This window comes from Diprion similis, chromosome 2 (assembly GCF_021155765.1).
Source record: "Diprion similis isolate iyDipSimi1 chromosome 2, iyDipSimi1.1, whole genome shotgun sequence".
NCBI lineage: Eukaryota > Metazoa > Arthropoda > Insecta > Hymenoptera > Diprionidae > Diprion > Diprion similis.
Window position 1 is genome coordinate 12,643,327 of NC_060106.1, and position 14,115 is coordinate 12,657,441.

Below are 14,115 nucleotides of genomic sequence, written 5' to 3' on the forward strand. Positions count from 1 at the left end.
TCCTTCGGGGAGCGGCAAAAACACCGGCTCGCAAGCTCAGTGGCGTGATTTTTCACCTTCAGCCAAGAGACGGAGAGAGAAATATAGAACAGAGTGGAAAAGGGGGATGTCCTTCGTGTGACGTCTGTAGAACGGGCTCGATTAATTCTGCTTCGCAAGGGCGTCGTTTGACGGTACAAGCTAAAAACTATAGCTGAGGTAAAAGCACAGGTTCTTGCAGTCTCGGTAAGATTGAAAAACGCGCGTATAGCAGAATATACATAGAGGTATGTCTATATAAGACGCAGAGTCGACACTGCAACGAGCTGTAAAAATGAAATGGCGCAAGAACGTCGAAGAAGGAAACGAAGAGCGGTAGAGAAGAAAAGGGTTGGCCACCGTATGAGAGATTTTCTTAGATTGATGCAAGGACATCCGGAATTCCCTGGGGACTCTGTATATACCACGCGTGCATCCGTAAACCCTTATCTATTCCATGTAATATACCTATATGTATACGAATATAAATTTGTACATGACGAGAAAATAAAAGACAAGACAGGGTGAGAGTCATGGAGACAAAGTCCAACCGCGAGGCGCCATGATGCAGAGCTAGATGGGTGGGAGCCTTACAATTTTCGGTGAAAAATGTTCAGCCTTTTGTTCAGCGTTCAGGTCTATTCTGGGAGACCCGCTATGGGCTGCCGCTGGCTGTTCTAAAGGAGCTTGACAAATGTTTGAAGCCCGGAAAAAGGACCGACGACTCTCCCTGCAGTAGATATAATACCTACCCCTGAAGGAGGATTCGGACGGATTGCGGGTGGGTTACAAAGGTGCTGTTTTGCTCTTCACAATGGTCTCGTTGCCTCGGACGTCTGTGTCTCCTTGATAACTACCTAATTCTGGCCCTGTCCTTAAATCACAAAAGATTCCCCTGAGACCAATATACTATCTGGAATTGGCTCTTTCCATTCTAACAGAGATATACACGTTCCGCAGAATTCGAATCGCGGATCGATCAATCGATCGATCGATCGTTTTCTTTTTATTTATGGTTCATTACATGTACAGAATTTCAGATTTTTACTGAACCGTGTATTTGAAACGAGCGATAATCTAATCCCTGGAAGACTTAGCTGACTGGCAGAAGGCTCATCTTCTACTCAAGATTACCTGAATTTTAAATTCCGTACACACGCAGACAGTATTCATACTCGTGTATCGAATACTCGTAGCTTTACGAACGAAATATCGACGAGACTGTCTCTTCTTTTAAGCTAATTCGATGCTGGCAGAGCGAATTTTTCCCCGGCTCAATATTATTCGAGGTTATTTAATTCCATTCACGTTTCGAGATAAGGGCTTCGAGTCGTCGAGTATATTTTTTATTTTCCCTGACAGTGAAAAACGTCTTTATATACGTGAACTGGCTGCAGGCAAGGAAATTATTCGTGATTTCTCAACTGGCTCGGGTAATGATGAACGATCTTATTCGTGGATCACGATAGAGCGAAGAAATTATGCGCGATCAGAAAGAAGGGAAAAGCTTTCGCGTGTAAATTAAGGGGACGGGTGGACGCGGCATAACTCGGAAAACATAGTTTCAAAATGAATGAGAAAGATGTAGAAACCTAATTTAACTCTAACGAACCTTTACGCAATTAAACAGAGAATTGTGGTACACAATAATGCTTTAGATTATATGCATGAATCCATAAAAAGTTTAAGATTGTCATGATAAACAAATAATTTAGTTTTTGAGTAATACCGTTCTTTTAGAGAACAACTCTGTTTTTCACTGTTTTTTCACTGAAAGTACTACAAAGAATCGTTGGTACGCCAACGCAATACCAGTTTTTTGGTACCGCAGCTGCGCTTCCTTTCAAAAAAATTTCAATAAAGATTTTAGTCAAAATAAATTCATTTAATCAGCAATTAATTGAGACGTAAGAATTGAGTTGGCTATAATAATGTTGGTAGCAAATCAAGAAAAAATAGCGAGATCTATATCAGCTACAAGTGCAAAAATGATCTGCTAACTTCTCTAACCCATCCGTAGCACGCGATATTGTAAATGCGTAAAGCAAATTGGAATCAGATGGTAAATCCACTAAATTCATCCCAAATCCACTCGCCTTCTCCCGTGGCTTTCAAATTATACGTATACCTACGGAATATTCTGTGCCTCGCAGTGATACCACAATTCAACCGACGGTGAGGTCGATGGCCAGACGACCGCAAATTCATTATTTATCATCGTTCCAGAGAACCTTTCCCTTTCCCTTTTCTCCGTAACACCAATCGGTGAAGTTCGTTGAACGTTCGCCGTCACCCTAGCCTGACGCCAAATCTGTGATGAGTGTTTATCATTCGATACGTCAATAATTTCGCACCTATTGATAAAGACGGTTCGATATATAACCGCTGCCCCTCGGCTTTACGGGGCGTATCGGTTAACGTCCGAGTTGTGAAGATTATCTTCAAGCGATAAAGTTCGTTTTTTATAGGGAAATGCTTGGACATATAACAAACTTAGAAAACTTGTTTCATACGATGCAGAATATACGGTACAATATTTACTCCGTGTTGTGTGAGCGCGTTTTTTTTTTTAATTTTGTTTGTTATTTAAAATCTACGTTACAGGAAAGTCTGAAGCACTCTGATCTAAACGCTGATACCAAATATACCAGCAAAATGTAATTGATGATCCATTTAGATGTGTGTACACGAGCGATATCAGAGCCTGATTCGCGAAAGAGTAGCAAAGATTTTCCTCGTCGCGTCACTTTGCATTAACCTCGCAAAGAAAATATCGTGGTTGGTCGTTTCACTTATCGGCAACCTTATAATGGCCCGAGAGCCATAAAGATCTCCGACTTTAGATAACTGCGATGATTTTTTTCCCCCTCGTAGCCGAGAACGGCCGGGAAAGAAAAGAAAGGAAAATAAAAATAAATATAAAAAAGCCAAAAGCATACTGTCAAAATTAATCACAGAGCCTCTGGGGTGCTCACGCGAAAGCCAAAGGGGTCAGAAGACCCTGAATTGTTTTCACATTCTCGTCAACCCTTAGCCTTCGCTGCTGCAGGATCAACACCTTGACACTGCACGCAGCAGATACGATCGCCAAACGCGAACTTAGCGTGAGCTTTATCTCGAACTTCAGTCGCAACTTTGCTTGTGTACTTCTATCCGTGTGCAGTATTTCCATGCTCCTTGTGTTTGAGCGTCCGAAGAGCCGGAGGGCGGATGTCGAAGGCAATTATGGCTCGACGTTTAAGCTCAGCCATCCTGCATCTCGCCTCTCGGCTTCTGTAGTTCTTGACTATACACTCCGCAGGCCAGACCAAGCAAGGTCCCAGCTGACCAAGGCCTGTTATTCACCGCCGTCAATACTTTGCCAGTTGCAAATGTCGTAGCTCGAGAATTGTGGACCTTTTCGATTTACAACGACGATAATAATTCTGCATGAGGAAACTTTCATCGCCCAGTTATGTGAGTTGCTTCATTAGTTGGGGTCTTCTACGTTCCTTTTCCAAATGTGGTCGCGTTATTACTTATACTTGTGTTGAATTTTAGGAATATGAACGAACGCAGTATTATACTACGCGTAATACGAATAGGGATTTTTTTACTGTCCCAGATCAACGCTCATGTGGTTTCAGCCATGGAGAAAGGTTTTTTTTCTGCATGAGGAACATTTTGATAAGTGAAGCCGAATACTCGCAATCAGTCGTGATGCGGAGATAAGATAGTGTCGGACATAAATAAAGTCTTAACTATATTAGTGGAAGCTACTTTGGTTCTTCGTTAATATTAGACATTGATAGCATACTATACATATATACCTATGAGTCTCTGGTGGTTGGAGATGTTGCAGGGTGCGTAATGGGGGAAAGAAAGAAGTTGATTAACCGAACTATCATGGCGAGGAGAGTGAGGTAAAGTTGAGTGATTGTCAATCTACGCGGGGGGCGTGGGGGCGTGGGGGCGTAGGAAATAAATTTCAGTTCTCTCTCTGCAGTCGCAGCGGTAATTCGGTGTAAAGAAATTGGGTCAGAAGAAATGAGATTGGCGAGAATAGATTTGTCGAAAATGACATTTCTTCCACCGGCTGGGCAAGAATCAGCCCTCAGAACTTAGCAAGCGATTGGAAGCTATACGTATAGACTTGTGACGTGTTATATAGTCCTATACAGGGCTGTGAGGGTTGTTCAGATGTTTGAGGCTATTTTATACTAATAATATGGGATAGGTGATCGTTGAAAATAAATGGTTAAATATGATTGTATCTGGTAAAAGATAAAGTATATTCTTCAAAAGATTCGTTGTAAAAAAATGGACGGTAACAGGTGAATGATATAAAAATAAAACGAGATATTATAAAATAATTATTAAAGCTTGTGAATTTATATAAAGATAGTATCGACGCACGAATTTATATTCAAACGCAGAGAAGTGTTTCCACTCTTTAGGAAGTCTTGTTTATGCTAATCTAAAATGGTACGCTTGGGATTCGATTTTCATCCTCACGCGCTGACCTTCCATATATTATGCAAAAATCTACCCCTCCATCTGCCGCCATCAACTGTCCAAAAGTGCAAATACACGTACACAGAACGATGCAAATCTCCGGTACATCCTCATTAACTTCCATCACCCTCCTCGTTGCACCTCTTACGATTCCAATTTGCATGGGATATCCAGGTAAGCACGAGGTCCGTTTACCTGGGTTTAATCGGTCCATCGGCTCGCGACGTGGGTACAAAGACAATGGAGAAACAGATTGTGGGACAACGTGGCGACGACTTTGGAGGGGCCCATGATGCCTCGGGATTCGCAAACAGAGGTTTGCGGAGGCGATTGGGCAAACCTGTACCTACACTCCACCCGGAGATTGACGCTCCGAAACGAGAGAGCTGGTGGAGTTGGTCAAATCGATACATATACCTACTAGATATTCGAGGCAAGCATGGTACGCCTGCAGCATCGCCTCTTGTACATCGTATAATGCTGCGGAAATATGCGGGGCTGCGAACGCCTATTTTGTGCGGTTGGTTTTGTATTATACACGGTGGAAGAAGGCCGAGACGGTCTTTTATACATGTCATTTGAATATTTATGGAAGGTTCCACGCTGACGCGAACGACGAAAACAACGCGAGGCAAGGCAGCTGGTGAAATCTGGCCGAGAGCGACGTTTTTGAAAACCACTGCGGCAATGGTATATCCGCATTTTCCATTTCTTCATCAAGATCGAGCGTCGAGGTGCTGACCGTAAATTGCACAGAACGTGCGATGACGCACGTTTCTAGTTTTCATCCCAGCTTTCAACCACCCTTTCGTTTGATCACATGTCCTGGATCTGACGGCGATTGAGACTTGTTTGCTCCGGCAACTCCTATTTCGGGGAGTTCAAAGCTATACCGTCATCATCAATTGATACCAGAGGAAATGGACCGCACAGGTTTCGCTCGATGCTTTTGAGGTATACTATACAGGGATGAAAAGTCTTTTTCAATGGCGGATCGTACAACTACGCAATAAACAACATGGTGGTCTGATTATTGAGGGATGCTTACTGCAGACGGAAAACTTTCAAATTTCAATACTCTAACAAGTCAAGATTTTCAAGCAGCATCAAGTATGAGTTCAAAAAAATAAACGGTAGAAAGACGATCTTCATTTGTTTTAGCTTTTTCCTTTAAGATCGCAGAATTTTCTGGCCTATAATGTTTGACGACGAGAGATCGACGAACCTGAAATTTGCAAATGCAATACCGACTCACGGTGACAGCTGTCGTACCTACAGTTTCACTTTACAGTTCAGTTTCAAGATTTCGTGAAAAACCCGGGCTTTCAACGCGTGTAACAAGCTTGAAGCATCCCCTTAACCGTTTAACCCGCTTCACCGTAGCGCGTTACATGTACCCCCTTGAGCGAGCTCGGGTGACGACCGAAGCGAGCCTGAAACGTCAAAGACGGGTAATTCCCGAGGGAGGATACAGAGATTGCCGGTGAACGGTGATCGCGTTATTCCCGGATAATTTACCGCTCTTTACTCCAGCTGATGAATCTCTAGCCGCGATAAGGGCGGCTAATCTAAAAAATAAAATGACTCCTTCCATACAGTCGAAACATTGTAAAAATCGCAGGGCGTGAAACGGCAAGCATGCGGAATAATTTCTGATGCTTCAGGGTTACATGTTTAAACAATCAGGTTGTAAACGCAAGTCCGACCTTCATTGGGGCTCTGCACTGTTATTATACCTGTATAGAAACACGGATTACGCAAACAGCCGGAGATAAATTTGACAAACTGTGCATATCCGCGGCATGCAGAACACTGCTGCTACCGCAGCATTATACGCTGTTGGTAGAACGTGTGAAAAGTTTATCCGTGGTTTGCCCTCTTCGCTCACCGCTTTTTCCCTTTCCCGGTGTCGCGTCTCGTGGGATTCACCCTTTTCGAATATACTGCTCGAGCAGAGGTCACGCTCAGATATTTCCCCCGGTCGGTGTAGTCACGATTTTCGAATCCCGCTTACGGTCGGAGAGGGGGGAGGTGGTGGAGAAGGAACAAAATCCACCACGGATTCACCCTACGGTCGATGGTCGCGTAACAACAGTTGCTGGTAGATTTCCCATAATACTCACGATTTTATGGTGCAGGTGCTGCAACTCCCGCTCCGTCACCCGTCGTCTCGAAAGCTCGCGCTGCTCCCGTCTGTACTGACTGTACTTGTAGAAAAGGTACATTCCTGGCAAAGCCAGGACCACCAGGGGCTTCATGATGCCGGCACGCCCCCCTGTCCCACCGGCTGCCCCCGCCGCCCGGGCTCTGAGGTCCTCCGGAGGTTCGTCCGAGTCATCGGGGTGTGCGGCGGCACCCTCGGCCGGCACTTCGACGACGGCCCCCTCCGCCGGCATTTCGTTTTTCCCTAAAACACAGAGAGGAGACAGTAATGAAAGAGAAAGACACAAGAAGCCTTCAGGCAGACGCACTTGACGTCTTCACCTGATGACGAGGGCGGCTGGGACAATGGCCTTTGAAGACTGCTGTCACGCCGGTGTAGGGCTTTTGTTATTGCCGGTATGAGGTTGTGTACGTTTAGATTATCAACGGCCCGACGACCAGCGTTGTGGTTCATGCCATTTTTTGAAAGGTGAACGTGATGCGTTTCGTGTTTTTTTTTTTTTTTTTTTTTTTTTTTTGACGAAAAGCAAACGCTTGTGTATGAGATTTACTTCGATGACGCTTGCCGGGTTGTTTGTGCGATGGGGTTGTTTGATAATGATAATATGGTATTATGATTGTCGCGGTTGGGTGTGGCGGGAGTGACACTCGGGGGAATCGGATTCGTTTCAAGTATCCGACGGTCATGCTTTGCTCCTAAATTTAGGGGGGTTTTGTTTGCACGAAGTGTCGAGAGATTCCGGTATGCAATGCAGACCGAGTATCGCCTTAATATCAATTTTTTTAAACACTTATGGTAGACTACGCGTGTCCAGAGTGTTGTAATTAATGCTAATAACTAGTGTTTTTCCCTAGTAAATTCGTTGCCTTATCCTTTTTAACTCCGTACTGTTGTTTGTATTGTATAATTCGAGTGCAAACACGCGACGATTAGTAGTTGATTTTTTAACATAAGTTTAGATAACGAGAATCCCGGAGCTGTGATGATGGCAAGATACATGAGGATAATTTTTATCTACCCTTTAAACATATTTCTGGGCATCCTTTTCCCTCCTAATTTCATGAGATTACATTTTTCTTCTAGAGAAATATAAGAGTATAACTAAATGTAAGGGGGAAAAAAAACGTAACTAGAAACAGCGTATTCTTCATAGGCCAAAGTTACACCGAAGAGAGCATTGAAATATCGTACAATTAATTTCCGTCCAAAGTTATAATTAATTGTACGGTAATGACGTCGCGCGAAGCTTTTATCCGCGGTATCTCGCGTTGCGACGGTTGTTGAAACAGTAATAAGTTGGCAACCCGGGTTTCATTGTAAAGATGAACAAGGTGTGAAAGCGCATTGTTTCCATCGGACAGAGGCATAAGTGAGTGAATGAAAATGCAGGTCTCCTATATGTGTATAGGTGATGGTTCCGAACAGATATATAGACGTAAACAGATCTAAGATAATACATTGCTTCAGTTTACGCTATAATTCTCATTTGCATCCACACCGTTAAACGGCCATTAACCTTTTTACTCGAAAAACAATATCCTCAAATTCCTGGGGACATATCGAGGGGCGGGTTTCCCATTTTCCGAACATAATTCCGGGGGCTGCCAATTGTTCGTCTAAATTATATCTCGACAGATTTAATATCGTTATAGGTTGCAGTCTCTATCCTATACATATGCAAGTATGTATATATGTATAATACATATTGAATATAGGTATAATAATGTAATTGCACGGGGCTGATTATTCCCGTCGAGTACCTTGGTTCAAAATTAAACTGTCAGAGTGCGGGTGTCGGCGACGCGACGTATAACTCACGGCTAGTCTGGCATTCGGAATATTAGATTCCACCGAACCCTCGAACCGGCTACTACAATATCATCCCCTAAAATTTATACCCCTCGTAAACTTCGAGTCACGTTAAAGCCCAAGCCCGGCTTTATAACTTGCTGCCTTCTAATCGCAGCCTCTGCGACCAAATGGACCTCCCGCAGAGATCAAAGATCAAAGATTGCTTTGTTATTCCGCACAAATCTGTACAAACTGTGCAGTCCAAGCGCAGCGCGCTCCATTTCGTCTTTCCGGCGCAATTCCATCAAGCTTCCGGTTCACCAGGGATCAGCTTCGAATCCATCGGGGATTAATCCTTCAACATTACTCCTCCGATCAAGTTCCGAGAGCGAATTAGACGACGTTAGTCTTACCCGTATAGCTGACTCGTTGTCTCCGCAAAACGGTTAACTCGTCTGGCATTTATAGGTATACAGAGCTACCTTCGTTAATCACCCGCCCGTTCGCAAGTCACGTCCGTCCGTCCCATGCTACTTGAAGATCCGCTCATTCCTCAGAGCTTCGTCGTTCGCTCTGAGTAACGCTAATTGCCCCTCCTCCACCCGCCTCCCCCCACACAGCGGAAAAACCGTATTTTTATTTTTCGGTATGTCAGTTTTTTTACAAGACATGCAGCGCTTTGGAAATCGAAGTGCGAATGTCGATTTTCTCGGACAAAACTACAACCCTTCGAGCAAAGATATTTGTAAACCGGATGTCACTGCACGGGGTCTCGCGTGATTTAAAATAGGAGAATTTTATCTCGGGGGAAGAATGATATCCGCAGTATGCGCCATCTTGAACCGCCTTAACCAGTTTGTGTGTGCAAATATGTAGTACGTGCGCAAGTTTGGGAAAAGCGTCCACGTATTGTGGTGATATGTGTATTGTCGATCCGCCATATACTATATACCTACGTGCGGCAGAAGTTGGGATTGTTGATTTAGGGTATACTGTTCAAATTTCACCCTCCCTGAAGCAGGGGGAGAGTTTTCCCCGTGACGGAGAGACGGCTGTATACTAATGAAGCCAATTCGTCACCCAGAAGACGAAAGCTCGTTTAGAATAGAGAGAAAACGTATCAATCCTGCTTCGACGTAGTTGCCTATTGATGGCTTTATCTTGAAGTTTTTTTTTCTCTTTTTGCAACGATTGGCCAGTTAGATATCGAACAATGAAAACCCGACGTGATATCGGGCGAAACGCTTGAAACGAATCAAGAGAACCGGTGCAGTATATCTTTGAGTTCGTTCACCACTACCTATATATGAGCTGGTTAATTCATGGGTCTACTTGCGATCTATTAATAGACGGCTGCTCCAGAAATACCAAGCCCTGCAGCACTAGTCGCGTGTATTATACGGGAAGCCGACTGTGTTATATAGGTATATTTCTAAGTAATTATGCCCGGTTATATCATATATATATATATATATATATATATATATATATATATATGTATATATATATCGTGTCTGATATAACGAGCACCAAAATTATTACATTTGCCTAACCCAGATTCCCTCCCGACGACGTGACAATGCAGCGAGAACGCTGGGCTGTGTACGCAAGCGGATTTGGAACCCTTTTACTTCGACTCCATGGACAGAGGATTTGCGATTCTGCACTGCGGCACGATTTGATGGTACGGTCAATGGTCCTTCGAGGAAATTTTATAATCACCTCTGATCGGTCGAGCGAGTGATTGAAGAGGCGATAAGCCCGTTGATTAACCATCGGTAATCGGGAAATTGTTCACCCTTTGAAGCATCGTGTTCCATTAGTGGAAAGTTGTGTATATATAGAGTTCGCAGATTAGACAAACGCGGAAATTTGACAAGGCTCGTGAAGTTATGAGATTGAAAATTTTTGTCGTTTTTAAATTGTTTGGTGGTAGTGAAAAACGGGCATGTGGCTTATTGCGGAAAGTGTTGACAGCCTGTAATGATATTGAGGTCTCATTTCAGAAGCTTCAATTATTGCGTGGTAACGCTGGTAACTAAAAGTTGGATGTCGAGGACGCGAGTTGTGGTGTCGAGGCTTCGAGGACATCGCAGGATAACATCAGCAAATCGCACAACTAAACGGCGAATATTTTCTATTTATAAGTCCACTCGGACGTGCACGTGTTCTACGTGTTCTACGTGTTTATACGTACAAAACGTGAGTCTGAATTACCGGTATGGATCGTTTAAGCGCGTAATGGTTAGCTCCCGATGGGAGTTGATACGAACAGAACACGTTGGTGAAACTTGATACTCGCACGCGGTTTCCGTTTCCCATAGTCACGATGCGGCAAAGTGTCGTAGGCTATAGCGAGTTACGATGCCCGAAAATAAGTCGAGAACACACTTATAACACATTTGGGATTGATATTGTTGCATTTTAAATGCAGTGACGGGAAGGTCGCACGATTGATCTTTCATAGATATGCCTTCGTTCGATGGGTGAGTATATTTTTAATAATTTATATCGTGATTCCGCTCGACGACGCTTCGCGGTTGGATATTTTCAATGCCATTGTTCACCTCGGGGGTGAAAAGACTTCACTGATTTCCATGCGGTATTGGGTTTGCAGACTTGGGGAGAAATAAAGAAATAAAGAAATAAAGAAAGAAGAAGCCGCGAGGTAAGCGTTCGCGCCAAATTAACGACACCGTTCGGCGAGGATTTGATCGCTTTTAGAGGTCGCGAATAAAGCTTTGATATCGAGAATCTCGGTCGCATGTGTAATAAAGGGAGAGGCAATCAGGGCTGCAAGTGAACTCGGATAATAAATAGGTGGTGAGCAAAGGTCTGTCAGGGGGTTGAAAGACCGAACTTACTTCTTCACTTCACTTTCTACAAGTTGTCAGACAAGAGGACGTGGACGTTGGTGTCGAAGGCTCGTCGGGGGCGAAGAATGGGAAGAAGTAGACGAAGAGTAAGAAGTAGAAGAAGAAGCGCCGAGAGTCGAGCGTCGGGCACGGCATTTTACATGCTAGCTAAACGTCACTGGGACCAAGCTCTCGAATGTCTGCATCGGGGGCCGCCTCTTTCAGGGTAGCAAAGCGAGCACTGCTGCACACCGCACGAGCTTCGTGTGGATATTTTACTGCAGTCACGTAATACGCGGTTAACTTGTGCCGGCGTGGTGGCCGGGCTGCCACTGAGGGGCCGACGTACGCGGGTGGAGGATGAACGCGGAGGGACGTGGGGGCGGCGGAAGGATCGATAAAGGGAGTGAGACCGATGTAGCATTCGACGGGGGAGGGAGGAAAGGGGCGGCGCAGGAGCAGTGCGGAAGAGGGACCAAAACCGAGGCGCCAAGACGAGAACCTCACGAGAACCTCACGAGGACGAGGAGAAGAATGTCGGGACCAAGCGTTATTCTACCTTCTACCTCATACCTCGTACCTCGTACCTCGTACCTCATACCTCAGACGCGCTCTTGACTCCAACGGCGAGGTCCGACGTGGACATCGCCGTCACCACTTCGCCTCGCACTGTTGTACTTATAACGCTTTCTTTTCTCACCACCTTTTATGGCATCCTTTATCCACGATCTTTTCTTCGCACCACAGACACGTCAGTCATTGGTGACGGACGATTTTACCCCTAACTTCTTATACAGTGTACACACGATGTATCCTATGTATGTACATTTCATGGAAGATCGCTTGCACACTCTGCAGAGAGGTCACCTTGATTTTGTTGAAACATCGTTTTCACCGCCGTGAAGACCGAGTGCGTGGAATAAATTGGATACCAAATATGCTACGGCAAACTTCTCGCAGTTTTTCTTTTTTTTTCTCACCGAGGACCAAATACCAACAAACTTATTTGACCATAAATAGATGATAAACCATTTTGCTGGCTTGATTAGTATGTTTTCTGCAGGTATTCGGGATACACGCGTAGTTACATACCTACGCTGACACCAGTATTCAATCTTATGCTAAACTTTCGACACAATGTTTCTTACCATAGTTTATAAATGCCCGAGAGTATGTGTTGGTGAATGTTTTTGTGAGTCGTGAGTTTCGTTGCGAAAGTTCTACGGCTATTTCACGCTCCTTTCCGACGACGAAGGGGGACTGTTTTATGGAGATCACTTTTTTTTATTATTCTACACTGCAGTATTACGCTAGCGGCAAGGATGAGACGAGGTGTTTCATTTACGACGTGACTTCATTTATAAAATTCATCCCTTCCCAAGTCATACATGTTTGATTAGTTCTTAACAACTATCTCGGGCTATCAGATGTCAATGGTGAAAATCTGAAGAGTTGGCATTAATGTTTGAAGGATTTTTAGAACTCAATAACTAATTGTCTCAGAATCGGTTTCCAGATGCTTTTTCCCGTCAACCTGGGCTTGAGTCGCTTCAAAACTCATAACCAGAATATCGTTGCGATAACCACTGAGGAAATGCTACAAGAACCATTGATCGCAGCGAAAATTACGCTCAGGACGCAATTCATTGTAGTGCTTTTGAACATAGGTCAGAGTTTTGAAAGCTCAAATGACTTTTATCAAATTCAACGGAAAATAAATTGTGGACAATTTAAACGCAGAACTGATCTCTGGCTTCCGATATCAAGGGTCTAATTAATCGTGAAGGTCGTGCGTTGCCTATCGTTTTAGAAAAGTTCAAGTAGATTATAACACGATTGGGGGTCGTCACATTGAAACAGATTTTCAAGACAATGGCCTAAGAATTTGACACCAAGTCTTCGACGCGTACTAATGAAATAAAATTTGAAATAAAGACGGACCGTTCGATCCCGCATTTGGAGTGAGAATAAAGTCAGATATAGGAAACGCATTGGCCTTTGAAGATGATTGTGCGAAGAGAAGAAATATCTGTACAATTTGATTGAATGGACCCAAGCCTGGAGGAATGGTAAGCAGTTCTCGAAGCCCGTCGAATATCTATTGGGAAGCCAAACCGAGCGTAACTTGATCGTCTAAACCCAACGAACCCAGGCCTGACTATCAGAGCGTGTTGGAAAATGAGTGGTGCTCTTAAAGGTCAATTTAGAGCTCCCGACAAGTCACAGAAATTTACTAACTGGCGTAGGATGTCGTCAGCCGGTGCTACTCACCGCGCGTAAATTTCCCTCTTTACTTTAATCCTCTTGATGTTCTCGTCCATGAACTTGGCCTTCAAGCATCCTCGCGATATCGAATGAACAGTACCCTGGGGATACGCATGTCATAAACCAGGACGAGAAAGCCTTCGCGATGCCGGTCGTATTACGTTTCAACCACCGTTGTTACGAGGGATGCTTTTCCGAGAAATAACCTACGGGTTTTCGTTAACGGAGAACGTGAACGTGAAGTATACGTATCGGAAAATCAGGGTCGCCGCCGCTCAGTGGGCGGGTTCAAAATCCAAACGGCTTACGAAGTCGTTGAGAAGTTCGTAAAAGGCTTTTTCCAAATACATACCTCGCCATATCGTAATACAAAGCAACGCAGAAATTTGGCTATGGAATACCGAAGACTGAGAAGAGTTTGGTACCCTTCTACTAATCTCCGAGCTTCAAAACTGACCTTTAAACCTTGTCGCTCGAGAGTGAAAGTGCAAGTGTGAGGGAAAACGGATGGACCGTCGCAAGTATGTA

At 44.2% G+C, this 14,115-nt stretch overlaps 1 protein-coding gene across 1 annotated transcript in view; it reads right to left on the bottom strand.

Annotated features, from left to right (window-relative positions):
- LOC124416011 (ataxin-2 homolog) overlaps positions 1–11,642 on the bottom strand; it is a 35,461-nt gene extending 23,819 nt beyond the window's left edge. Inside the window, exons 1-2 of the mRNA XM_046896818.1 lie at positions 11,332–11,642; positions 6,636–6,919 (exon numbers count right to left, since the gene is read on the bottom strand). Of these exons, the coding sequence (XP_046752774.1) occupies positions 6,636–6,908 (273 nt within the window). The 5' untranslated portion in view covers positions 6,909–6,919; positions 11,332–11,642. The remainder of the gene's footprint in view (positions 1–6,635; positions 6,920–11,331) is intronic.
- Between the last annotated feature and the right edge of the window lie 2,473 nt (positions 11,643–14,115).